Below are 27,826 nucleotides of genomic sequence, written 5' to 3' on the forward strand. Positions count from 1 at the left end.
ACAAAAACCGAGTTTGAGAAGCTCTCACAGACCCGAGGAGGCTAAGGGACAAGAAGGCTCACTGGAATGTGGTCACGCAGACCGGACCATAGAACACAAGAAGGACACAAGGAAAAAGCTGGTGAAATCGGAATGAACTCTGGAGTTTAATTAATGGTGGGGTTGGCTCCTCAGGTGCGTCAAAAGGGCCCTCGTAGAGCAAGATGGAGTGAGAGGTAGCTCTTTGAGCTACCTCCTCAAAGCTTCTGTAAACCTAAAATAATACTAAAAGGTTACTGAAAAAGAAGAAGATCCATGACCCATTCCTCTTTTATTTGACAGACTGTGATTCTTTTTCTGAGGACCAGGCCACTGACTCTGACATTTCTATTTTGAACTTGGAAATACTTCTCTGTGTTTCGAGATACATTCATCTCTAGTAGAGCATGGACCTCTCCAGACAAACCTTCTACCTTCATGATCACTGGCTTTTCCTTTCCATTCATTGCGTTAGCCTCTTTAGAAAACTAACCACCCCTGGGCCACAGCCCTTTTATTCACAATCAGGACAGGACGTTCCCAGTTGGTATAGATGCAACCCAGTTGGTATAGATCATCTCATGGCTTGTAATGATGGTGTTGTTCCTGAGAGGCATCGTCCTGAGGGGCAGTCTGTTAAGCCGGCTTCACCTGTCGGTACACAGTTGTTCTGTGTCGGGGGCAGTATTTAACTTTTCGTTTCCAAATCTGTATAACAATGATCTAAGCTATGACAGAGTTCTGTCGTATATTAGAATGCTCAATCGGGATTATAGCATGCACAGGGGAGAAAGGAAGCCCTAAGCCTTACAGAAACAAACCCCCTGGGTCTAAGATGCTACTGTCTGAGTCAATGTGACTAGAACCACAGAAGGAGCGTCCTCCCCAAGCCTTGCTTCCTCTCCCACAGAGTCAGTCCCTGCCCTGCCCCGGGACGAGGACTTGGGAATGGGATTTGAAGAAGCCAGTTGTTTCTGTCAGCGTCTGAACGCAGAGAACATATAAACCCAGCTGCTGTGGGACAGCCAAGCCCGCACGTCCAGCCCGCACGTCCTGAGAGGAGCCCATTCCACAAAGAAACATGGCCAAGAGCTCTGGGTTTGCCTTCATCTCCAGAAGCTGTTGACCATGCTTTTGAGGAACTCACAAAGCTGTCTTCATTACCCCAAAACCCCAGGATGAGTAGCAAGTCAGAGATTCTGATCCCCTGCAGTTAGAAAAACGGATACACGCAACTGTTTTTAGTTAACATGGTCAGGCCCGGGCATCATCTTTATTTGGAGATTTTACTTAGAAAGACAAGGTCAATATCCTTTTAATTGGGTTTAAGTGTCCACTGGGTAAGCTAGTGGTTAACCTGCAACAACACCGTGTACAAAGAGGTGCTTATGAGCTTGGCTCTGGATCACGTGCTTGGTGAGTATGTTGATTTACGTTCTGGTGTCAGCTCCCTTCCCGCAGTGCGCACGACCAGACCACCAGAACGCCCATGGCCCCACACTGAGAGCCTGCCCCGGGCATTCAGGGCTCTATCAGCCCCTGGCGCAGTCCATGTGATCAATCAGTCTTAGCTATCATTATCATCAAAGCTTTCCTGGGACAATAAAATGTTAACCTTGGAGTCATCTGGAGGCGGTAAGATTAGGATTGATTTTATTTTCCTCTTTGTACTTTCCCGTTTCCCACAAAGCACATGTAATCTTTTTTCTTTTCCTTTTTTTTTTTTTTTTTTTAAAGATTTTATTTATTTATTTGACAGAGAGAGAGAGAGAGCGCACACAAGTAGGCAGAGAGGCAGGCAGAGGGAGAGGGAGAAGCAGGCTCTCCACTGAGCAGGGAGCCTGACGTGGGGCTCGATCCCAGGACTCTGAGATCATGACCTCAGCCGAAGGCAGACGCTTAACCGACTGAGCCACCCGGGTGCCCCTGTAATCTTTTTTCTTTGTCAGAAAAACATTTTAGCATAAAAAGGACCCCTGTATCTGTCTTCACAGATCAAGTCCATGTGTGCCTATGACAGGGATTTGAGAAATCCTGATTTGGAGGGAGGGCAGCTTTCAGAAGGTGGCTGACAACTTGATTTTCTTTCTTTTTTTTTTAAGATTTTATCTATTTACCTGACAGAGAGAATGAGAGAGCACAAGCAGGGGGAGCAGCAGAGGAGAAGAAGCAGGCTCCCCACCGAGCAGAGAGCCCAGGACCCTGGGATCATGACCTGAGCCGAAGGCTGATGCCCAACCGACTGAGCCACCCAGGCACCCCATGACAACTGGATTTTCATAACCAGTGTCCTGGGGAGCTGCGTCCCGTGTCACGCCAGTTGGAAGGCACGCTGATTTGATTTGCTTGCGGCTGGAGGGGCCCTATCAGAAAAAGCAGGATGCTCTCGGGTAGCCCATGTCTACCTTGCCCGAGTCTTCAGTGAGAGCTGATGAAGACCTGAGGAACATCATTTGGCCTTTTGATTCTTAGCATCAAATTGCGTTGGCAGTAGGCATACGGCAGGGGTGGGGAGTTCAGCAAGGGTTTTGTGGGTCATGGTCATTGCTCTGAGCCGGGCAGGGGGTGAGGGAGTGGGGACTGGGGGTGCCATGGTCAGAAGAGTGTGCTGACTGGCCCTCTGCTCCCTGGTGCTGTGTGAGGGCCGACTGCGCAGGGCAAGGGCAGAAGCAGGGAGCCCCGTCATGGCGGGGGGTGGGTGCCACTGTAACCATGCAGGGAGTCGGCCATGGGCCAGGGAGAGGGGAGGAAGGGTCGATTTGGAGGAATTTGCAGTGAGTATTAAAGGGAAGCGCCGGGGGACAGAGGTGAGGCAGGAAGAGGGAGGGGTGCGGTGGGACGTGGACGAGCGGTAGTCCATGTCAGCCTGGAGCCCGGGTGCACTGCGGGCGCCCTTCCAGCCTGTCTGGGCCAGTTTCTCCCTCCCACCTGCTGGCTGCCACCTGAGCTAGAGGCGGTCATTGCGAAGAGCCTTCCCAGTGCGAGCAGTGAGTTCACGACCCAGCATTCCATCGGGATGCCTCTTGGAACCAGTGTGAATCCCAGTTTTGAAGGGAAAAAAATATGCCATCTTACTAGAGCAGAAATGACTAAAGCAGACGTAATGTGTGAAAATGGCCAACGAGCCCCATTTCTGGACATCGGTGTTAAAGAGAGTGATGGGGAGCAAGCCTGGGGTAATCGCCAGAGGGGATGAGCTGCTGTCCTGTGACGGGCGCTCTAGGGGACCGCCGATCCATCCTCTGACAGAGAAGGGACAGCAGGGGACAGGGCAGAGGGAGGGGACACTTTCGCGGAGGAAAAAGTCACAGGCAGGGAAAACCTGGAGAGGAAGGGTTGCGGGAATGCAGCACTAGCTAGTGGGGAGGGGCGCCGTCCAGCGGCGTCTGTAAGGTCTGGCTTGCCGACTGCAGTGGGGGAAGGAGATGGGGTAAACCGCATCCATCACACGGACACACAGAGCTTGGAAAAGCACATTACAAAGTGTCTGTGGCGCCCCTGATAGTCTCAGTGTGGCCTGAGGACAGTCACGCTTGTTACACATCTTCCCCGCACACATTCCTGAGAGTCGATGCACAAACTGCCCCCCCCTCCCCATGTTACGCTACAGCCATGGTAAAAAGCTCACGTTCTCAGATGTAGGGTTTAAAGTCAGCTTTTTAAAAGAGTATGAAAACGGAATCATCCCTGCTATGATTTCAATGGAATGAAACTGCCCAGTACACCCCACTAGAGCACCGGGTGCCTCTCTCTCGGAGCGAAGCCCCAGTTCTGAGCAAGGCGGCAACGATGCACTTCCAACAGCAGGGGGCGCCATGCACCAAGCCTGCAGAGGGCGCTCCTTCTGGCCGCAGAACGTTTCATGCTTTCCCATTCTTACCCGATTTGAAGAGTACTTATAAAGTTCCAACCTGAGCTTCTGCTTAGCCTTAACTTTCCGTTGACAGTTCACAAACTGAAACTTGCCCGGGGCTGGCGCAGGGAGCACGGGAGTTGTTTGGTGGGTGTAGAGTTTCGGTTTTGCAAGATGCAGAGATCTGTGGATGGATGGTGGTGGTGACCAGAGCGTAGCTGTGTAAACGTACTCAACTTTAACACTTAAAACTTGAAAAACTTTAAAATGTTGCACTTTGACAATGGTTAAGATGCTAAGTTTTACGTTAGGTGCATTCTACTGCGATTAAAAGATCTTTTCAGACTGTCATTTCATGATGCAGGTTTAGGTGGAGTTTTGGGGACCCATCTTCACTGTTGTAGTCTCCTCTGAGTTTCCCTAAACAAACCAATCAGCCCCGCAAATCTGCAGGGCATGATGATTTCCTTAAAAACCAGATGCTGGCGAAAAGTGGGAAGGAGCGGCTCTTACCCACTGCTGATCACGCACCAAGAGCTTTCCATCGGTACACACTCTGTGGGGCGCCGTGAGAAAGCTTCGAATTCAGTTTATTTACCTTTGGTCCTTCTTGTCCTCCCAATGCACAAGAGGGTCATTTTCTTCTCCCGGATAATGTGAACAATGAGCGGGCAGTCTCTGGGTGTGGGGGTGGGGCCGCCGAGCAGAACAAAGCCTCACACAGGCCGTCCTTGTTGGAGGCACAGGGTCAGCATGGTACCGTGGCCGGAATAAGGCCCATAGTGTCCACTGTCCCGATGGCCGAGGGACGGACAGCCCGTGGGTAAGTTCAGCAGCAGGAAGGTGAGACTGGTCACTCTCATGAGCCAGACTTTTAACTCTTTGAAAACAGGGCCGACTGGACAAGCTCTTATGGGACAGTGGCTTTTCCTAGTTACCAGCTTGGATTCTGCAGCTTTCTGGCACACAGAGGAGGGGCCTCTGGACTGACGGGTTTTCCTTCCAGGCAGCCCTGAATGGGACGCATTCAGAAGCAGGAATTCTTTTTTTTTTTAATTTTATTTTATTATGTTATGTTAGTCACCATAAAATACATCATTAGTTTTTGATGTAGTGATCCACGATTCATTGTTTTCGTATAACACCCGGTGCTCCATGCAGTACGTGTCCTCTTTAATACCCATTACCGGGCTAACCCATCCCCCCACCCCCCTCCCTTCTAAATCCCTCAGTTTGTTTCTCAGAGTCCATAGTCTCTCATGGTTCATCTCTCCCTCCGATTTCCCTCCCTTCTCCTAATTTTTCCCTCCCTTCTCCTAATGTCCTCCATGCTATTCCTTATGTTCCACATATAAGTGAAACAATATGATAATTGACTTTCTCTGCTTGACTTATTTCACTTACCATAATCTCCTCCAGTCCCATCCATGGTGATGTAAAAGTTGGGTATTCACCCTTTCTGATGGCTGAGTAATATTCCATTGAATATATGGACCACATCTTCTTTATCCATTCATCTGTTGAAGGGCATCTCGGCTCTTTCCACAGTTTGGCTATTGCGGACATTGCTGCTATGAACATTGGGATGCATATGGCCCTTCTTTTCACTACATCTGTGTCTTTGGGGTAAATACCCAGGAGTGCAATTGCTGGGTCATAGGGTAGCTCTATTTTTAACTTTTTGAGGCACCTCCACACTGTTTTCCAAAGTGGCTGTACCAACTTGCATTCCTACCAACAGTGTAAGAGGGCTCCCCTTTCTCCACAACCTCTCCAACATTTGTTGTTTCTTGCCTTGTCCATTTTTGCCATTCTAACTGGTGTAAGGTGGTATCTCCATGTGGTTTTGATTTGAATTTCCCTGATGGCTAATGATGATGAACATTTTTTCATGTGCCTCTTAGCCATTTGTATGTCTTCTTCGGAGAAGTTTCTGTTCATGTCTTCTGCCCATTTTTTGACTTGATTATTTGTTTTTTGGGTGTTGAGTTTGAGAAGTTCTTTATAGATCTTGGATACCAGCCCTTTATCTGTAGTGTCATTTGCAAATATCAGAAGCAGGAATTCTTGATGCTTATGGGGTGATGCTCTATGCTACCCCATGAAGAAGCAAGAGGGGAGGAGGGACGTGCGGCCAGAGCATCTGAGGCCCTCCCCGCTACACGTGGAAAGTAGATGGAAATAGGAGAGCAGCACCTGTCCTAAACCCAAGATGCAACACTGGCCCTTAAAATAATGCAAAAGGCTCCTAACTGGGGACACGGAGGCTGCAGCCAGCGGCGCGGGTCGTTTTCCTTCCCCAAGCGCTACTTTTTCTCTCAGCAGCATCTCGGACCCGGAGAGTGGCAGGTGGCCAGAGCCGGGGTGCTGGCCGGGATGAGGGACTCTATGCATACTGATGGGGCCAGCGACTTGTCTTCCAAAGGGGGCTGGAGCTGGGGGGGACGAGGAGGCAGAGCGGAGTTCGTGTTCGTATCTTTGGGATTTGTGCTCCCTGGGGACTTATCTACTGTAGACAGCATAAAAAGTATTTCAGGATTATCTGAACCTCCCCGAGAGGGATTATCTCCACGTGTCGCAGAGAAATAACCTGTCCGCTTCCGTCTCTGCTACTGCTTCTCTGGGTCTCCTTCCCTCGTGGAGGGTCCCTTGGGGCCTGAAGCTCTGAAGCTTTAGGATTAATGTGTTTTCAATACCAGATACCTGCACCTTACATCCTGCAGTGGCCTCCGCCCCTCGATGGCCCCTATTTCCCTCCGGGCCCTGGAAGGCAACGTGACAGAGACATCCGGGTGTCCCACGCCCGATTTCTACAGACCATTCGCTCAGTCACCTTTTCTCCAGCAGCCTCCACCCTAATCCTTCCCACACAAAGCGTATCTCAGGAAACTGGGGCCTGAGACGAAGCATAGCCCCCCGGATGGTTCTCTGACCCTCCGGAGGAGGAGGCTGCTCACATGGGAGCGAGGGACCATGTCCACCTCCAGTAACCAGGGACATTAAAAAAAAAAATACAACGACTTAAAGAAAACAGATTTCAAATTTTGTGGAAAAGAGGTAAGACTGAATAGCGCTAGAGCTTCTGAAAGGGGCTGGAAAGCTCTCCGAAGAGAAATGGCCCCATACGACCAGAAAGGAGGAGGAGACCACGCAAGGCACCTGCTTGCGCGTAGATGTGCGCCCTCAGCACGGCCTTCCCCGACTGCCCGTCCGAAACGGCATCTCCCTCAGCCTCATGCCTTTCATTTTCCTCCAAAGCACCTGCGAGTTCCTGCGGCAGGTTGCGTAAGGGCCACCCAAAGATCGATTGCCTCCCAAGTCCCCAGGCCACATAAGTATTGATTACTTTATATAGCAGCAGGTGTGATTAAATTATGGATCTTGAGATAAGATGATCTGGGAATGTCTGGTGGGTCCTAATAGCCATCAAAGTGTCCTCGTCATGTGAGAGCCGGGGAAAGGGGGGGAGGTCCCAGAGCCAGGGACTGGGGTGCCGTGGCCCACCGAGGCAGCAGCCGCCGGGAGCTGGAGGACGCAAGCACCAGGTCCTTCTCCGAAGCCACGGGAGGGCGCATGCCCTGCTGACACCTCGGCTGCAGCCCCGTCCACTGAATTTCGGTTTCTGGCCTGCAGAACTCTGAGAGAGTGTATTTCTGTTGTTTTTTAAGCCGCCAGGTCTGTGGTTATTTGCTACAGCAGTCACAGGAACTGCCCGACACCAGAGTGTCCGTGTCCTGCCTGTCTTCCCTGGGAGATGAGAAATTCTGCAAGGAAAGTGACTTGGTGTGTTCATTTCACTGTGGAAGCTCAGAGCCTGGCAAGCAGCAGGGGCTCAGGCCTGTGCGGAAGGAGAACCTGAATAAATACGCACCTGCTCTTTCTCCGGGTAGCGATGCCCGGCAGCAGAGAGCCTCAAACATCGTTCTAAAGCTCAGGCTTTGGGGACTTTTTGCAAAATGCATACATGTGTGGCTTGAAATCTTTCCATACGGGCATTTCTCATATTTGGCTGGTGCCTCCAGATATATTGGACTTCTGAGCCAGAAGACCGAAAACATCGATTTCTCTCTCTGAGCTCACGGCCGATTGTGGGTGACTGACATTTCTGAGCTAGCAAGACGGCCAGAGGCTGGAGAGAGCCCTATCTGTACCCCGCACTGGAGCCTACAGACAGGAGGGCGTGGTGGGACGTCTGAAGAGCTTTCCCAAGCCTCAGGGAGAAAAACGGTGCACACATTATATGTTTTGTGTATGCATCAGGTCCTTCTATAGAAGATACACATAAATCTATCAAGATGCCGATTTTTTTCAAAACACCAAAAAAAAAAATCCCACAGAAATTTGGAAGGATATATTAATAAAACTAGAAAAACTCACAGATTTATTCGTTGGCATCCAATGTGTCCCAACAGCTGTCTGTTTACATATGCAGACATCTTATCTTCCCGTGGAATCCCATGTGCCTGGGGACTTCCTGATCACGGGAGCCGGCATTCTTTGCTTAGAGCATGCCTGACGCCATGATAAGCTGCTATCCCTTTGAAAGGTCTTAAAAGGTGGGTGTTTTTATCATGCCTGTCTGGCAGCTAGCGAAGTTGTGGCTTAGCTTTAGATGACCTTTCCAAAGCCACCCAGCAGGTGCACAAAGGAGCCAGGGTCTGACCCCAGGCCCTGGGACCTCAGGGCCACATCGGTAAACAGCACACTCTGTGGCACTGAATTCAAGCTGGAGGTAAATCCCTCTCCCTCGGCCCCAGGGCCATTTGGTGCAATGAGCAGCCCTGCCTCTGAGCCCCTCCCGAGGTCTGAGGTGCTGGCTCCGGCGAGTGCACCACGGTTTTCTGGAAAGGTCTTGTTTTTCGTTTTGGTGAGGGTCAATCCGTTCTCCAAGCCGCATCGGTTAAGAGCCATCTCTTAGGGAGGAGGAAAGACAGGCCCTTGAAAACCATGTGGCACCGAATCGACGGTGAGGAGCTTTTTCAGACGCTAGTATTTGCCACCTGAGCTTTTCCCCAGCATCACATGGTGCTTCTCTGAGGGCTGCCCTGGGCTCAGAAGGTACATATGGAGGGACGCGGAGAATAATCTCGTGGCGCAAGTCATGTGCACTTCCCTGTGTCTGACCTAGAGCTGGAAATGCAGTAATACATCCTTTCACAGAAAATACAGAAGGTTCTGAGCAAAGGTCGTCTATCATTTGCTGAAAGCGACTTTGCTTTCCAGGTCACTTTCCAAGTCCACCTCCAGGGGCAGGGGACACCTACGTGCGGGGAGAGGCAAAGCCCTGAAATACCTGTGTAACCTGAGTGTTTTTTGACTGTTCTCCTTTGTTCCCGGGTCCAATGGTCTCCGGCTTCGTTAAGCACACAAAACGACCCTTTAACATACGAATTAGTGTTTAATGTCCTTGATGTGCTCATTGTCTCACACACTGCTTGGCGTACATGCGGGTGTGTGGTGTTCTTTGAGATCACGGAGGTGTTTCCCACGGGCTTTGCTGACTCTCTACGTATCCTACCCATGTACATCAAGAGGACACCAAGAGTTTCGGGCCAACAGGAACATGCACACGTCCAGAGCCCCCCGCACCTGGGGGTATGGGAGCTTGCGCCGCGATCAGAAAATCGACAAGCCACGGACATCAGCCTCGTTCCCTCCATGCAGCTTATGGGGAATTGTTATCGGGAGGGTCTGGACTACATGTGCCATCGAGTGATGCCTCGTCCTACCCACTGTCATGTGCCCACCGGACAAGAAGAAAAATGCTCTCCACACTGGTTCTGACTTTAAGCAGAGACTAATAAAGACCACTTAACAAAGGGCCACAGAGAGTCATAAAACAGGACTCCTGAAAGTCTGTGAATTAATCCCCACCGGGTTACTTTGCCATCGCTGGAGCCACAGCTCGCGACTGTCCTCTCTGACCAACGGGCTTTTGCGCCAGATGAGCCTTGGGGGAGCCTGGGAACCACCTGGGGACGTGGGGTGGGCCGGCAGCACTCTGCACGTGCAGGATCCCCGGGCCGATGGGGACTCTGCAGCGGCCCCGGGTGGGGACTACGGCATCTTACTGGCACGTGCTCTCCGCAGAACACAGGTGTGTACTGACGCGGTAAGCCAAAACTAAGTCATTTGTATCATTTTGTGCCAAATCAGATACCATTCATAAGGTCCAACGGGGAAGAAGTAGAAGTATCAAGGGTCTGAGACAATTTGGGGGGATAAATACAACTGGCTAGAATACGGGCAACTGAATTTGCTCCCTGAAAATTGGGAATGTGTTTTGGCTTTTCAGTGTTAGTGACGGGGGGCCTGGTTCAGATGCACTAGGTTATTCAATTAGTGGAAAGCAGAGCAAAGCCAAAAAGCAAAGTAACCTAAATCGAACACGGCTGCTTCTATTGGACGCCAGGATGCCAAGACCACCCCGCCCCCCAAACCCCAAAAAACCCACGTCAGCAGAGATATAATTAATCACATCAATCTGGGGACAGTCCTGTCCCCAAGAAAAATATTTCTAGGCAAATCCTCTACTCAGATTCTTACATGGAGAATCTGGAAATAAAAGAATAGAGATGTCTTGTGGAAACAGTTAAGTGGAGAATTTAAAAAGAAAACAAGTAGTACAATCATTACTTGTTTGGCTGTATCAATCCATGTGGCCTTAAGTGACGACAGGAGGATTCTTTCTTTCAGAAACAACGGGGTGTGAGTGTGTGAGGGCTGCCATAACAAAGTACCCCCAAGCTGGGAGGCTTAGGGCAGATGGAGGTTCTGGCCTCCCAGGCCTGGAGGTGGGGGGCAGCGCTGAGCTCCCTCTGCAGCCTCTGGGGACGGTCGGCTCCAGGCCTGTCCTGGCTTCCGGTGGCACCACATGGTCTGGATTTCCCTCTGGTCAGACCAGCAGTCCTACTGAATTAGGGTCCCCTCACCCCCCTTACTCACCTACTGGGCCCGCATCTTAACCCTATTTCCAAATAAGACCTATTTCCACATTCTGAGGGACTGGGGGGTAGGACTTCAATATAGCAATTTTTGGTGGACACAATTCAAGCCATAAGAGTTTGGAACAGACGATTCAAGGTTGAGGGCAGATTTCGCACTTTGCCTTTTTACTACCCTTCGATGTCAAAAAGCAAAGCTCAGGAGGATCCGGAGTAAAAACCTATTTTAACTTTTTACAAAGAACCAGATTCTTCAGTGGTAACAGCCCCTGGCCTCAGATATCCTTGGGACCCTATTGTGTGAGGCAGTGCAGTCTGCTGGTCCCTGGTGGCAACCTTCTTTCCCTGCATTAAGTGATGGCAACCCCTCCCCACCCCCGCAACCACCACCAAGCAGCCTCCATTTGTTGAAGATGAGGGAGGCCAGTGGGATATACTCTGGAGACCCCGGCACAGTCCCATGACCTCAGCAGGATCTGAATCTGGGTCCCAAAGCCAACTCTGGAGAAGCCTAGGGAGACGCTCATTCCATACTGCCTTCCTGAAATAGGCCAGCCCACCAAAAATCAACCGGTGGAAGAGCCTAATTGGCCAACTGACAATCTGTCCAACTTACTGATTTCTTAAAAACTTGTCTTTTTAACTCTTCTAAAACTTACAGTAATTTGTACTGGAAGGACAGGCAGGGCCCCGGAGGGCTGTGAGGGCTCCGGGTGTCTCTGGGGCCTTCATAGCTTCCCTACCTGCCTGTGTCCCCCCACCTTTGCCTCCGTTCCATTTTGCCTTGACTCTCAAACTCTCCGTTCTTTTTCTGACCCATAGTCTCTCCCCCTTCTCCTTCTGACTTGCACTCCTCCATCTTCCCCTCCTGTCTTTCCCTGGGTTCAAGGGATGCTGGGTATGACTGGTAGGTTGTTCACTGCACAAAAGTACCCTGTTAGCTCTGCCTGCCGAGATCCATCTGGACGGATGCCCATTTCCATTTTGTCAAAAGGGGGTTGGGGAGGCCTCAGCACAGCCAAGCCTGTGCTTTGCATGGATTTTTCTCCAGCTCTCTTGCAGCAGAGAGGCTGCCCTCTTGGCACCAGCTCCCCAAAACTAGAGCAGAAAGGAGTTTAAGAAAATACCAAATGTTCTTCAAATGCTTTTGTGAAGTCAAAATAGAAACTGGTCAACTAAAATCACCCAACGATGTTAAGACTTCCCCATTTAATTTGATTTGCTATGGACTGTAGAAATAGTTTAAAAAAACAAACGTTTGGGGTAGATTGGCAGTTTGGTAACTTTAGCAAGCCAATCCACTGGCTTTCACCAACCTGGCCTAGCACCCAGGGATCGGAGGTCCATTATCGTTTTGGGACACTTCTTCCTCATCAAGAGGACTGTTGAGAAGACACATCCTCCCCTGGTTAGTGGTTCCTATTTTACCCCCAAATCTAGAATCCGGGAAGGAATCATGGGAAATCTAGAGGGGCTAGCTAACAAGAGGCCGAGTTTCTGCAAGGTTAGTATTACCAGTGCCTTTCCCCAAGGGGAAGGAACGCTGTTCCTGCTTCCTGACTATTAACTGTCAAAAGTGACACAGCTGTATTTTTCACAGGCCCAGGTGGATGCTGACCCCAAAATATCAGGGCCTGAAGAGTGAGCCCATTCTGATGGAAAGATGGATTTTTTTGTTCTAGACAGTACACACCTTCTTTTGAAAAGCAGTCAGCATCCCTGGGTCACCGAGTGCCTGTGGAATCAATGGGGTCAGCTCTTCTCGAAGACCCGAGGGGAAGAGCTGGGGTGCCCTAAGAAATGGAGCTCTGGAAAGCGCTTTAATTCTAGGTGACCCACAGAAAGTTCCAGAACCATCAGAGAGCTCAGAGTTTGTATGTAGTATCATCCACTCGAATAAACACAACATGTGCGGCTCTTGAGTGTTTCAATGGCCTCTGCGACATTAATTCCCTGACGCTAAGTTTTAAAGTTAAAAAAACAAAAACGGACCTGAGAGGAAAGAGCCTCTTAAAAGCGTTAAAAGTAGGACACGCTGAGTCTAAGAAAGGAGACTGTCGCTCACCGGGGTGGGGGACACTGGTGGCTTTCTGACTCAGAGTTTAGTCTTTTTTTTTTTTTTTTAAAGATTTTATTTATTTATTCATGAGAGACAGAGAGAGAGAGAGAGAGGCAGAGGGAGAAGCAGGCTCCCAAGGAGCAGGGAGCCCGATGCGGGACTCGATCCCAGGACCCTGGGATCATGACCTGAGCCGAAGGCAGACGCTTAACCATCTGAGCCACCCAGGCGCCCTCAGAGTTTAGTCTTAAGTGGCGGTTTATTGTGCACCTTCTGGGTCGGACAGGATGCTCGGCCCTGGGGTAGAAGGTGGCTGCCCCACACACCCTGACCTGGGCACTTCAGAGCCTACGAGGAGGAGCGACAGATGTGAAGACTGAACACAGACAGTGCTGCAAAAAGGAATCATAGTGACCGCTTAACATTTAATTTAGGAAAGAAAAGCCAGAAACAAACCCTACACCTGAAACTAATGTAACATCGTGTGTCAATTATACTCCAATTTAAAAAAGTCCTTTACAGGGGCTCCTGGCTGGTCGGTGAAGCGTCTGCCTTCGGCTCAGGTCATGATCCCGGGGTCCTGGGTTCGAGCCTCCGGTCGGGCTCCCTGCTCCGCGGGGAGCCTGCTTCTCCCTCTCCCTCTGCTGCTCCCCCTCCCCCTGCCCGAGCTCTCTCTGATGCTTTCTCTCAAATAAATAAATAAAATCTTTTAAAAAAAGTTGCTTATTGGGGTATCTGGGTGGCTCAGTCGGTTAAGCGACAGCCTTTGGCTCAGGTCATGATCCCAGGGTCCTGGGATCGAGCCCCACATCGGGCTCCTTGCTCAGCAGGGAGCCGGCTTCTTGCTCTCCCTCTGCCTGCTACTTCGCCTGCTTGTGGTCTCTCTTTCTCTCCCTATCAAATAAATAAATAAAATCTTAAAAAATAAAGTTGCTTCCTTTTTTCCTATATCTTTTAAGGACAATTCCTATAGCCAAGATGTTGGATCAACTGAATCACTGTAAGGAGAACGTATGTGAGACACTTCATTAGCTGCAAACTCAAATACCACTGTTTTTAGTGTTAAAGAAACCGCCTCTTCAAAGCATGGCGCCCACGTCTGGAGGCTCAGGGCCAGACAGCTGTTCCTACTCGCTCTGGAAGCTTCACAGTTTGGACAAAAGGGCCTAGAGAGTGGGCCTGGAAGGCTGGCTTCTGGCAGGTTCTATGACAGGTGCCCGGGCGAGTCACTGATCCTCTCTGAGTCTTTTCCCTTTCTAAGAAATAAAGGGTTTTGACTCACTCGTCTCCAAGTTTCTTCCCAACGAAGGACTCTGAGTCTCCATTTCTATGGGGAAAATCTACCCTGACATACTTCAGTTACAGGAAGGAGGATGGGATTAGAATAATGAAATAAACAAAACTTTTACATGGGAAATCTAAGCATGTTTCTAAATCATCCCCATTTCAAAGTAAACCAGTTGCTGGTCTCAGAGGGACAGGTTATTGCCCGCACACCGAACGAGAGAAGGAACAGCCTTAAACCCAGGCTGGCGAAGTTCTCCATCCGACTCAACGGTAGCCGGGGGAAGACGTTTAACTGGAGTGAGAGGAGACAGAGGAGGTCAGACCCGGATCACAGAGCCAGTGACAACCAAAAGCTTCTGGCATCCAGTGAGGGATGAGGTCCAAGTCACAGAACCTGGAATCTGAGTCAACTCAACTTTTGACTTCCAATCATTTCCTATCATCTCCAAAAGCTGAGGTCTGTTCCTGGAATAGAAACCTTCTCAGCTTTTTCTAAAATACTCTTTTAAACAGTTTCAAGGTTGCTGACTGTTTTCCTAATATTTTAGGGAACTATGGAAAAACTTGCACACCATAGAGGAATAACACAAATAGGGGAGCAGGGTTGCCTGGGGTAATGTGTCCCAACTACACAGGCGTGCTATCGGAAATTCCTCCTCGGTGAGGTGACACTGGAAGATGCTCCTGACACCCCTCCCCGCGCCCCCTCCCCCAGAGTCAGGAGGGATGGACTAGCAGGAGGGGCAGGCTGGGGTGAAGGGGCCGCTGAGGACACAAGGTCACGATGCGCGACGTGACAGGCTATTAGTCTCGTGTTGCCCTTGTTAACAATCTAGTCAGGTGTGGGATCCGCGGAGCAAAGATTAAGCTGTGGGCTTTGGAAAAATATCTATCAAAGGTTTAAAACGTGCTTAGGGCTCCATTATAAGGACCACTATCAGGGCTCATCAAGCCAATGAATGGTTCTTGTGATGATGGGAAGAGGGGCTAGAATCACCGTGTGCCTGTCATCAGTGTAACCAGCCCTTCAGCCCTGGTCATCGATGACAAGAGCAGAGCACCCCTGGGATTTCCGGAACATACTTGTACTTTATAAACGGAGAATTTCTGCAGGACTTAAGAGGAACTACGGAGCCCAACAACAAACAAGAAGACTGAACTGAGTTCAAAAGACCTGCATTTCGGGGCCCCTGGGTCGCTCAGTTGATTGGGCATCCTGACTCTTGATTTCAGCTCAGGTCATGATCTCAGAGTCGTGAGATCGAGCCCTACGTCATCAGATGCCACGCTCAGCCGGAGTCTGGTATTTTCTCTCTCTGCCCCCCCACCCCCCGACCCTCGAGCATGCTCTAAATAAATAAAATCTTAAAAAAAAAAAAAAAAGACCTGCATTTCTTTTTACCTCCTTGTCATCCCCATCTTTAGAACTCAAAGGGCATAGTCCACAATGTAAGTTTGTTTATAAATGTGCTTTTCTGTTTTTGCTACTATAAACCATCTTAAGTTATATACCATGTGCTTTGGGTTATACACCATGTACGTATTTTTTCCATGTTTTTTGAACAGTATCTTCTACACTGAAATTACCCCTGGGGGTTGACAGAGGGAGGACGTGTGCTGTTTATTTAGGCCATGCACAGAGCGGGGTGCTATCCGCGGGGGTCCACAGCTGTACCCGTGAGGATGGCGCAGGGCCTGGGATCCGGTAGGTGCTTGATAAGCACGCAGCGAATGATGGGTAAGCAGACAGGACACGGCAGCAGGGCACGTGTGATGGGGAAGGGAACTTGTACTGGGGTTAACTGAAGTAACGCCCACCTCAATTTGGGAGAGGGATGTTTATACCCTTGACTTTGGGTGTTTAAAAAGGGGTCAGAAGTTATTCAGTGAGACAAGAGTATTATTAAAATGAAAGGCAAACTCAGCCTTTCCTTTAGCGTGTTAGAAGTTCCTGGACATGCTGGAAGTCTACCGTTTATTCCTAGATTCAACGACCTTCCTAAGGAACTACTGTTCATATTTTGGGTTGTTAATTAATTCCGTATAACCTCACGGTATGGAATACAGCCCTCCTCCCTTTAAAACGGCCACTTCCCCCCTTTCCAAAACCACCACCAGAGGGGCTGGTGATGTTGGTCTCCCCTTACCGTGAGCGAGAGGGCCATGCAGACAAACGTGAACCTCTTGATGTGGGCTGCGGTCACCGTGTTGCTTGTGCTCACCAGTTTATTGCTGGGGTTATTCTAGCAGGAAAGAGGAGGACAGTGGTTATCCTTGGCTGGCCACACGTGCCACTTGAGGAGCGTCTTGCTTCGGCTTTATTTGATGTGTCGGAGGTACAAATGTCACCTGACAGCTGGGAGGACGGCTGTCAGGTTGCTGGACGTGAACATGAACCAGAGGGAGTGGTGGCTGGAACACCGGGCAGGGCTTCCTGAATGTGTGCTCCCCGTGGCGCTGGGCCCCCACCCAGCCTAGTCCTAGTGTGGCCCCTCCTGGTCACTTGGCAGCTCCGCGAAGCCACAGCCCTGCCCCCTGTCGGGGCCCCGTCCTACCCACCAGCGGACCGGGAGCGCGAGTGGGCATTCTCGGCCCTGCTGACCCTGCCGCACCCTCCTCCCCTCACATTCCAGACGGAAGCTCTTGCTTTTCCCCTAACGTACTCGGTGTTTTCCCGTTACTGTGCTTTTGTCCCTCCTTGTCCCGTTGGGTCTTCTGATTTTCAAAACCCCCGTCTTGAGGGCACGTTACTGGCACAGCCCATCTGTTTCTTAAGGCCGCTCTGATCTTTTACTCCAAATTGCCCTGGGGCCCCGCTTCCTGGAATGCCGGGCGACCCCAGAGCTCTCTGGAGGTGCGGATGTATTCAGGGGGCACGCATGGAAGCGTGTGAGGGGGGCACTGGCTCTCTGAGATACAGGGCTGTGCACCTCACCCTACTCTTTCACTCCTGCAACGTAGCACGATCTTTCTTGAGTAGAGAAGGTGCCCATCTCTGTTACACTTAATTTTAAGCTAAGAGAGCAGAGAGCTCAAACGTCCTCTTGCATATTCCCAAGGCTTCCTGAGACCATCCCAGCGCCACCGCTAAGTATGCCCATCACCTGTCCCCTCACTATGAAAACCAGTGGAGAAAAGAACCCCTTGCCTCCATACGGATCCAATCGGTCCCAGACTGATCCAAATCAGTCCCCGAGCACCTGGCTCGTGTCTAGCTGAATGAAGGACACACGGGCAGAGCGATGACAGGTTCCACTTGGAAAAGAGCTTTTGATGGTTCCTTTACTTTGGGGGCTGCGGCGATCTCTCAAATCCCTTCCCCGTGAAACCGCCAGCACAAACGTCTGGTTGAGCCTATGTTTTCCTAATTCCAGCCTCTAAAGTAGATCTGCTTTTCTGAATAACAGATTTTGCTGCCACAGCGAAGTGCAAGTCACAGTGGGAGGATCTCTCCATCTCTCCTACCCCGGGGGATCTTCAAGAGAGGCGCCCGGGGGGGGGCCCACCCCGAAGAATCAGGCAAACTCAAAGCACTCATGTCACCCGCGGTGGGGCAGCGGGGCGTCACCCGTGTCACCCCCGGTGGGACAGCAGGGCGCCAGAGAGCCTTCAGGTGTGCTTTCATTTTGAAAAGAGCACATATTTCTGCCAGCAGGCTTGGAATAAACTAGCACGTATCATTAGATTGGCATCTGTGTTTTGCTTTGTTTGCCCAATCCGTTTAGAAACAAGACTCTTTCTCAGATGGTAACTGAACGTCGGAGAGATTTTGTACGAGTGGAAAACGCTCCCAGTTGATATTTAGTGAGAGCCATCAGAAGTTATGCAAGAAATGTTAAATCTCTTATTCTGGAACGCACAAAGAGGCTAAGGATTTCAATTGTCAATGCAGCAAATTCTGCAAGTCCACACAGAGGTGTCTCAGATTTGGGTGAATAGACGGCATTCACACGGATGGCTTGGAGGAGCTTTCTGGAATGCCTGGAAACGAGGAGGAACGCTCCAAAAGGATTCTGAGCAACTCCAGTTGCTGGCGAGAGGTACGCTCGTTAAAGGGATTTTTTCACAGCACCTAACATCTGTGATCACGAACAAAACCAAGTTTTCCTTGGACGCGCCTAGTGAAACTGTATAGTGTTGTATTGTTAAGCTGTATTATTTCAAGGTAGCCAAAAAAATTCCAGATGAGACTTTCCCAGCCAGGAGGTTCTAATACTTTAGGACCTGCTGTTCTCCTCAAGTTTTATTATATAATCTGATTCTCCAAGAGCTAGAAATTTAGCAAGAAGACTTACATCCATCTTGGTTTTCTAGGATTTACTTCTATACGCCTGTTCCTTAAAAGGAAAATAGCGATGTCTGTCAATAGATTGGATTAAACTCATGCAAACAGGGACTGCACGGAGAAAAATCTCCTGCAAACCACTCATGCCTTCTCAAAGTTTGCTCTCAATATCCTGAGCATTTTTTAGGGGATGCTCTGCATCCTGATGTTGCAAGATGCTGATGTTTGAAATAGGTAGTGGGCCCAACTAATAGTCAATTGGGGGAAGTTCCACAACCAGTAAAGAGCTCTGGGCAACACCATGGCCCTATGGCATGCTGGGCAGCATGGTGGGAATCCCTGAAAAGTGAGCTGCCCTTCACAGGTGAGTATGGGATGGGACAAGAGGCAGGTGACAGTGACAGGAAGAACAGCGTGGGGGCTGTGCAGGGTGGAAGGACATCACGGATGGGGATGTGTGAGCAGAGGTGTGTGTGCACGTGTGCATGCATGCACAAGTTTGCTGGTGGACCACAGAGAAGGAGGTGGACCCATAGTGGAGGCTATCTTTCCAGACTTGAGTCTGCACCCCCTCATCCCTGTCAGAGATGCCTGGGGAGTGCCCTGGGTCAGAGCGCGAGGTGGAGAGGAAACCTTTCTGGGGCTCCACTCTGCAGGTCGTGCCCCCTTCCAGAAGCCCACAAACAACTACACATTTGAGAAGCTGGAGGCCATGTGAAAGAGAGAGCTAAGCTTACAGCCTGCGGCTGGGCCTTGCTTTGTGTGCTTTCCTAGGGTTTCCTCTGCTGACGCGAGTCTGGCAGTGGGGGGGAGAGGAGGCAGGCCAGCCTTAGCCAGCCAGAACCCACTCTGTCCGAGCTGCCAGAGCTCATCTGCTGGGGCCCCTAGCAGAGAGGCCTCCTCTCTTCACATCCCAGGGCTCTTGTTGGGATCAGATAAAATGGTATCAGCAATGGCTCCGAGCTGGTTCTATAGAAATTCAAGGCAAAGGAATTGCTGTTAAAGGTCCAAGGGCAGGTTGTGTGCTTCTTTCTTATTTTTCATTTCATTTTATTTTATTTTTTAAAGGATTTTATTTATTTATTTGAGAGAGAGCACAAGTAGCAGGGAGGGGCAGAGGGAGAGGGAGAAGCAGGCTCCCCTCTGAGCAGGGATCCCAACGCAGGACTCGATCCCAGGACCCTGAGATCACGACCTGAGCCAAAGGCAGACGTTTAACTGACTGAGCCACCCAGGCGCCCCCCTATTTTTAATTTTAAAACATTGTACAGGGGCGCCTGGGTGGCACAGTTGGTTAAGCATCTGACTCTTGGTTTCGGCTCAGGTCATGATCTCAGGCTTGTGAATTCGAGCCCCGCTGTCGGGCTCGGGGCTCAATGTGGAGTCTGCTTGAGCTTCTCTCTCCCTCTCCCTCAGCCCCTGCCCCCTGCTTGCTCTCTCTCTCTCTCTCTCAAATAAATAAATAATTCTTAAAAAAACTGTATACTATCTTTGGGGGTTATGTTTTGCTATAAATGTTTACAGGCTCAAGTCATTAAGCTTTAATGAAATAGACATTAATTCAGTGACTGGAAGGACAGTCCCAACCCAGGCATAGGCTACCGGTCTGAAGGGTGTGTACCTGCCTAGGCTGTTCCAGCAGCTGTTGGAGGACAGAGCTACTGTTAACAGAGGCTTTCAGCTGGAATAAGTACACCGCATCCAAAGCAACCTGGACCCAGGCCAGCTGCATGGACAGCTTCGGGGTGCATGGACACTGAATATACCGAAAGAGAGCCATCCAGAAGCTTAGGAGCTCAAGTGCACAATCCTGTCTATACCTTCATATCTGCTATGAGGTCAGCAAACCATTTATTTAATTAAAAAAAAAAAACCACGGAAACAAAATTCAATGTAATAAACTTTTTTGAGAGTACATTTTCCCCTTTGCAAAAAATTTAATAATTTCTCAATAGGATAACCTAAAAGTGAATAGAGTTTGGAGGGCATTAGAGAATTGGCACCAAGGTAAGCTTCGTTACCTCTGTTATTTTCTGAGGGAAATATTCCACAATTACGTTTGACGCCCCCCCCCCCCCCCCGCCACACACACACCACGTTCACCTTACAGAGGGAGGTGAGACCGGGGAGTATCAGAGCGTTCCTCATCGGAGACGCCTGTCTATCAAAGGCTAATTTTAAAGAGAGCATTTCAGACACCGCACCATCCAGGTTCTCACCTTGTCAAAAGCCGGGTAGACAGCACGGATTTCCGTCAGCCAGCCATATGGCATGTGACCCACAGGGTACGTGGCTGTCAAGATTGCCACCGCCTACAAGAGGAAGAAGCAGCAGAGTCAGTGTCGGCGTCCCAGAGAGCATCTCCGGTAGCTGCTCTTGCCACGGGGCAGAGGGAGCTGTCTCCGGGGCGGCCACCGCAGATGGATCACTCCCCACTGGGTGACAAGCACCAGCTGCCGCGGGACGGCCTGGGGGAGAGGGGAGGGGCAGGTGCTCCCCTGTCACCACGGATGGGAGTGGGATGCGCGAGCCTGCGCCCTGGCTCGACAAGCTACGATTTGAACCCAGGCCCACCAGACCAAGGTTCTTTGCTCTTCCCACCAAGCCAAATGGAGCCCTCCAGTCTAGCCCAATTCTGGCGGCACGAAATGTGACTTTGAGCCCTTTCTGCTCTCCAGATAGCCTTTGGGCAGGGTCCACATCTACGCCTCCTCCCTGTCCTTCTGGGTGGCTGGTGGTATGCGCTGGTTGGTGGCTTTCTGGTGCTCTCTTTCTGATTCAACCCACTTTCAATCTGTCCAGCCAGAATAGCCCAATTTTCATTTTTAACTTAAGAAACTAAATAAATATTTCTTACAGAAACCAAACCTGTTCTTCCATGAAATTGAGAGTTTCTCTTTTTATGTGAATGAAAAGGAAGGAGTATGAAAACAAAGCATCAAACCCCACATTTTGGCAGAGTTCAACTCTAACTAGCTAGGAAAGGAGAAGTATAGGCTTCATCTATTTTAATTAACATAACACTGATGCCTGGAACATGAGGTAAGTCCCCAGCTGGGCGAGGACCCTGCTGTGTGGGCCCAAGGCAAACCTCCCCTTGGTCGTCTTCCAGCTGGGTGAAGCAGGGACCCTCTCAGACCTCCCTTTCTGTTCCTCCAGCAGAACTCTGGGATTAATGAGATCCATCACACAGGTTTGCTGGGAGTCCATGAAATTTGCATAAATGGCAGACACGGAGTAGATGCTCAATACATATCTGTCCTGCACCCTCCGTGCTGAGCCTCTACGCCACTGAGGTCATTTTAGAAATGACTACTGTTATCATTTACCTTGTTTTTTTTCTTTTTTTTAACGGGAAGATGGAATTCCAGCACACAAGTGATGGGGGTCACATACTTTTTTCCTGAGCAACTGAAACTGATATCATTAACTAAGAAAGCTGTTGGGTTACAAGAGCCACCTAAGATGACCTTCGGGATCCAAAACACAAAATCCAGGAACAAACTGAGGCAGGAGAAAGCATCCTGCTTGTGATTTATGTGCTTCTCTTTCCAAGCCTACATGAGCTGCTTCCCAGGACATGGAAACTGGCAGGAGATCCCAGGCTGGAGACACGCTGACACCGCATTCAAGGGCGACGTGGAAAGAGAAGGCCCTAATGAGTGGCCACGAGCCTTCCTGAAGGATCAGCCGTTCCAGAGACAGAATCAATTCTCCAGAGGGCAGTAGAGGAGGAGACAAATGAAGTAATTCTATTTGTTCATACCATACTTGAAAGATGGAAAAAATGATTCAACTCTTTGGAGTAGCTGCCAGTTTCCAGATAAATGTCTCGAGTTGTGAGTGAGTAAATAATGGAGATCCTCATTTGGGGGGAGGGCAGATTGCCAAGGAGCACACAGAGCCATGATGGGCCAGGTGGGGGGCGCGTACGTGCAGGAAGGCAGGGCAGGAACAGGTGAGAGTGGGCTGGGTCAGAATGGGGGCACCGGGCCTCATGGCCTGGGCCTGGTCACGTCTGCGGCTGCATGGCAGAGTCTGTGGGGTTCTGTCACCACAGTAAGGCATCATGCTAACTCCACAGGAAAACTGAAAGGCCACTGGGTGGGAGTCAGACAAATCTGGATTCTACTACCAGCCCGCCTTCTTGCTAGTTTTGTGCCCTTGCCTCAGATCTGGTAAACGAGAAGAACGAAGGAGATGTTTTCTTCTGTACTCATAAAAGTAAACAGTTATGTGATTCTAAGATCCTCATGGCTTCTGAGTGTGAACGGGTCCCATAATTTGATACCACAGAATTACCTGAGCTCTCCGGATGAATCGCAAACAAGTCTGTATCCACCTCCCCACCCCCGCCCCCCTCTATTCTTCACAAAGTGACCACAAGTGCCCCCATCCCCAGAAACTGCCCTACCTCAGTAGCTGCAGAACTGCCACCAAGGTCCCGGGAAACAAAGAGGTTGACAATAGGCCTACTGATTCTCTGTGTAGCCAAGATGAGGGCCAGAGGCCACCAGAAGCTCAGCATCTTTCTTATGGTTGCATCTCCCTGCGTCAAGAAATGGAAATAAAAAGTTACTAAGTTTTAGAAGCAGAACAGAAAAAACAGTTCAGAGCCAAAGCTTTCCCTTTTGATGTCCATAATGAGTCAATTCATTGTACTTAAAAATAATATAAGGAAAAGCCTCTGTAGCCAAGCCAATCTGAATTAAAATAAACCGTACAGTGTTATTAGAAATTAACTCAGACAGTTGGCAAGTTACCGCGAAATCAAAACACACATTTAAGTTTGATGGATCCAAATCACTGTTTTCCAAGCAGGGCAGCTCTAAGCCAGGCAGAACCCCATTCCATGGCCTGGGAAACAGGCTGGAAATTGGTTTTTGTTTAAATCACCAAACTGACTGGCTAGAAGCCATGTCAGTAAGAGGTTAACTTTCAGAAGTGAAAAAAAAAGAAAAAAAAAAATTATAATTTATTTTTGTAACCAGTCAGGTCACAAATGTGCCTAATTATTTGGGTATAAATCTACTACCAAGGTTCTTAGTCTCAAAGCTTTGACAGAAGTCAGGTCAACGTTCAGAAGCATAAAAATAAAAGCACGGTTAAGAAAATGTGATTTATTAAGAATTCTACAAAGCAAAGAGGTGTGCAATCTTTCAACCCTGGCTTTTATGATTTAACTTTGGTTTTGATTCTTCAGAGGTTAAGAGTTACATCGTGGAACCATGCCAGCCACTTTTGTTTCCCCTGGTTGGCGGCTCAATGTTCAGAGATGGATTGTTACCATCAAGACCAATTTGATGTGGTTGTCCTAGTGACGGAAGAAACTAGATCAGATTTTACTGACGGCCTGCCCTCGGATCGAGGTAAATGGTCAATACAATTACTATTCTGACATGCCAAGAGTAACCTGTGCTCAAGGGCGGGATCAGAGGGTGGATTGTGGGGACGTATTCGGGGCTACACGGAATCGTGTGTATGGGCCTCACAGCTCGATGGAAACCAAGCCCAGGGATGTCTGGTACCGAAGGGTGGGGTAGATTAGCATATACGTAAGTCAGATACTGTTTGCACTTGTGATGAAAAAAGTATCTGGGCTGCTCGGGGAGGATTATACCCTGCTAGGATCTGACTCCACTTTGGAGGCGCAGGCCAAACTCTGCCGCCTTCCAGGAGTGGGGGCAGCTTCTCAGACCTCATCACTGTCTTCCCTCTCCAAGCTTCGAGGCTCTTGTATTCCCATGGCAGATCTGCGCGCTGTCTGGGGTCCACGTCTAAGTGTTGCTTCTGTGTTGCTCTCATCTACCGGGTGAGGTGTAATACAGCTGCTTGAGGGCAGAGACCAGATTTTAAGCTCTTCTGTCCCACCCCTGGTGCCTACAGGCTCTGCTCACTCCACAGAAGGTGCCCGAATGAGCGATTGTGTTTGGCCAGCATAGAAAGTATAAACAAAGCCTCGAGCCCCGCTGTGAATTTAAGAATAACCCAAATGTGAGTTTAAAGGTACCATGAGCCCCAAATACTTGTTGATTAATATATAGAATGACTTGCTTTTCACAGCATAGGGTACGAAGAACCAAAAATGCCGTATCTACTCTTCAGCCTGACCTGACCCACCATGACTCAGTCTCCTGATATGCAAATAAGGAGGCTGCACAGTGACCTCTGAGACCTCGTCTGTCTCCCGAGGCCATTAAACTTCCACCTGGTCTCTGCCTCTGGACACGCCCTAGCACTGAACATCTTATGGCATGTGCTTATTATTCAGGTTTCCCATTTCACGGAGGGCTGGGGTAGAACCCCACTGCCTTCAGATGCACAGACAGGCCGTGGGCGTGTTCGAAGGCCGTACCCCCAGCTCCGGTCCGCTTCTGTCGGGGATGATGTCGTGGATGTTCTTGTAGTAGCCCAGGCACAGGGTGGTGCAGCGCACGAGGGCGCCCATATACAGGGACAGGATGGGGATGAGCAGAGGCTCTCTGCATTCCAGGTGACTGTGCAGTAAGATGGCGACGAACACGACCTGGAAGGTGGGAAGACAAGAATGAGTCGGGGGGGAGGACGGAACCAGACAACGGACGCGCTCGCCGACCTCTCGCACCCTGATGAGACAGACCTCCGAGTGAAAACCTCGACACTGATGAGGAGAACAGAAACTGGGGCTGGGGCTCCTTGCTGCCCTCACAGAATTCAGGGTCAGATGTCTGGGCTTCAGGGGAAGAGCACACAATCACTTTGCTACATTCACCTCTAAGATTCTTTTATTTTTTTTAAAAAAGATTTTGTTTATTTATTTGAGAGAGAGCGTGAGCAGAAGCAGGAGGAGCGGCAGGGGGAGGGGGAGAAGCAGGCTCCCCACTGAGGAGGGAGCCTGATGTGGGGCTCGATCCCAGGACCCTGAGATCATGACCTGAGCCGAAGGCAGACGCTTAACCGACTGAGCCACCCAGGTCCCCTAGACCCCCAAAAGATGTGGTCGAGGTTTGCCTTCTTGAGCCTGGATTCTAACACACACACGTAATCCACATTGGAGGACCTAAGTCCATGAGGAAACAGTAGTGGTGATCAGTGATGTATACAGAAAAACAGACTCTAACATTTGTAAGATGGAGTTCACTAAAAATGCTGCAAAAAGCACCAATGTTAATTTATAGAAAACAAACTAAATTAAAATTTAAAATACTAACAAAAGTGGCAGAGGTCAAAGAATAGAGTCAGGAAGGATTAAAATAATAAAGTATTGATCTCTACTGACTGTATAATCTCTAAAACAAATTTAACAATGTATTTAGCTCTCCTGTCTACAAAGATCAGAGAAGCAGCCCAGCCTATGTCCAGAGCCGTCCGGGGATTCCCACATTCAGAAGACCACTGAGCATACGCAGTGTGAAAATTAACTAATGGGGAGGGGGACACTATTCCTGAGCTACATTGACTTTATTTTTTATTTTTTTTAAGCAATCTCCACACCTAACCTGGGGCTTGAACTTACAACCCCAAGATCAACCCCTTGCTCTACTGTCTGAGCTGGCCAGGCACCCGTGAGCTACCGTGACTTTAACGGCCAAATATCCACGGAACAACAGGCATGCAAAATACACCACCACTGAGTGATCCTGACCCAAGGAGGCTTATCCCCATCACTGCAGTACCAAGAAATCAGCGATGACAAAAAGTTAAAAAGGAAGCTGGAGACTGAGCATGAGAAACTGGATGAGTGCATTCAGTTACTGGAGGGAACACAGAACAACAGCGTAATACAGAGAAACTTCTGAGCGCAGTGAAAGTATCAGATGCTGGAGGTGGTTTGTTTGCAGCATGGGCTGCATCGTGTGCCGGCTGTCATTCTCAAACCCAGTACACGAGGCCGATTCGGACCGGGAGCCTCAGGCACAGCTTGGCCGCGTGGACACAACCAGGCTGCCGCCGCACCGACAATATGAGCCAACACAAGCTGGGGTGGTGCTCAGACTCCTGCTCCCACTCCCCAAGGATGCAGTGGAGCCCACGGATGGAAGTCAAGATGCCCGTAACTGGCTCTGTGCCTGTTCCTTCCAAGTGGAACAAGTATAAAGTGTCCACTGAAAATGTGGACACCAGCTGGGGAAGCCTTGCTAACACTGTGTTAGGAACAGAGGCCTGGGAGTTCTGTGACGGGGCCCAGACGCGCGGGGACGTCTCTAATGCCTCCGATGCATCTAAGGAGCAAAGTCCCGCTCGAATGGGTGAGGCAAGCTGACCGTTTGGCAGATAGAAACCCACAGTGTAAACTAAGATGACTGTGTGTAGAAGAGACTGAAAACTCGTTGTACGAGAAAGGAATACAAGGACCGAGCGCTCTGCTGCCAAGTCCAGGAAGGCTCCCGGGGCCATCAGGATGGCCACTGGAGATGGAGGCCTGCTGGGCAGGACCACGGAGGAGGATGTCGATAAGAAGGAAAAGGGGGACACAGGCAAAAGAGAAGTAAGTGCGGTGATGACAAGAAAACGGCCTGGGCATCGGGGCGGGCTATGTGGGACCGAGGGAGGGGGATGCCCTGGGTCAGTGGCTCTCACACAGCCTCCCTCACATTTACCAGCTCGATGCCGTGGGGCCCAGCACCCATCACAGAGCTTACATCTTCACTGTGGTTGTACTGTTCATCAATTTAAGATAACACAGGGCCTTCTGCATTTCAATCCAGAATTATGATGTTGAATCCGATATCGCCACCAAAAACATCAGGTTATTTTCTGAGCGGGAACCTACTCTCTTAATGAGGATTTTCCCGGGGAGAGCCTGCTCTGTGCTGGCCCTGTGTTATCTCCTGAGTACCCAGGAGCTGACAGTCCAGCGGAAGAGCAGGGCCGGGAATCAGACCATGACACTGGCGAGCGTCCACCAACAGGGTGAAGGAAGCGTGGCTTTGCCGGCCGGCCCTGCTGCTGTGGGGGAGGGCATCCCCTTGCGTGCCGTCTGAGCTGAGACCTGCAGCCTCCGCAGGAGGTAGGTAGGAGTGGCAAGAGTCCATGGCAGGTAGGAGGACCTGAGGCAGAGCATTTCCTCCTGAGCAGAGGGGCCGAAGCAAAGAGCTCCCGTGGAAGGGACCTCTGCCACACCAGGGCCCTGAATGGAGTGCCCGTGGCTGGGGTGCAGGGAGCGAGGGGACGAGAGAAGAGCTCCAGGCTGGAGAGGAAGCAGAGCCCAAGGGTCTTCAGCACGTCGTCCGCCATTATTTTGATTGTTTATCTCAAGAACCCCTGGAAGCAATTTTTAAAGCAGCTTCTGAGCAGTGGGGCCAGAATTTCCAAGAGAAGAAATCACTGTGTCTGCAGTGGGAAGGAAGGAAGGAAGGAAGGAAGGAAGGAAGGAAGGAAGGAAGGAAGGAAGGAAGGAA

The 27,826-nt window shown here is 50.0% G+C and overlaps 1 protein-coding gene across 1 annotated transcript in view; it reads right to left on the minus strand.

Moving 5' to 3' along the window:
* ANKH (ANKH inorganic pyrophosphate transport regulator) overlaps nt 1–27,826 on the minus strand; it is a 129,644-nt gene that overhangs the window by 11,989 nt on the left and 89,829 nt on the right. Inside the window, exons 5-8 of the mRNA XM_034998818.1 lie at nt 24,802–24,972; nt 22,861–22,995; nt 20,666–20,758; nt 16,309–16,404 (exon numbers count right to left, since the gene is read on the minus strand). Of these exons, the coding sequence (XP_034854709.1) occupies nt 16,309–16,404; nt 20,666–20,758; nt 22,861–22,995; nt 24,802–24,972 (495 nt within the window). The remainder of the gene's footprint in view (nt 1–16,308; nt 16,405–20,665; nt 20,759–22,860; nt 22,996–24,801; nt 24,973–27,826) is intronic.

Source organism: Mirounga leonina, unplaced genomic scaffold (assembly GCF_011800145.1).
Source record: "Mirounga leonina isolate KUSES-001 unplaced genomic scaffold, KU_Mleo_1.0 Mir_95, whole genome shotgun sequence".
Lineage (NCBI taxonomy): Eukaryota > Metazoa > Chordata > Mammalia > Carnivora > Phocidae > Mirounga > Mirounga leonina.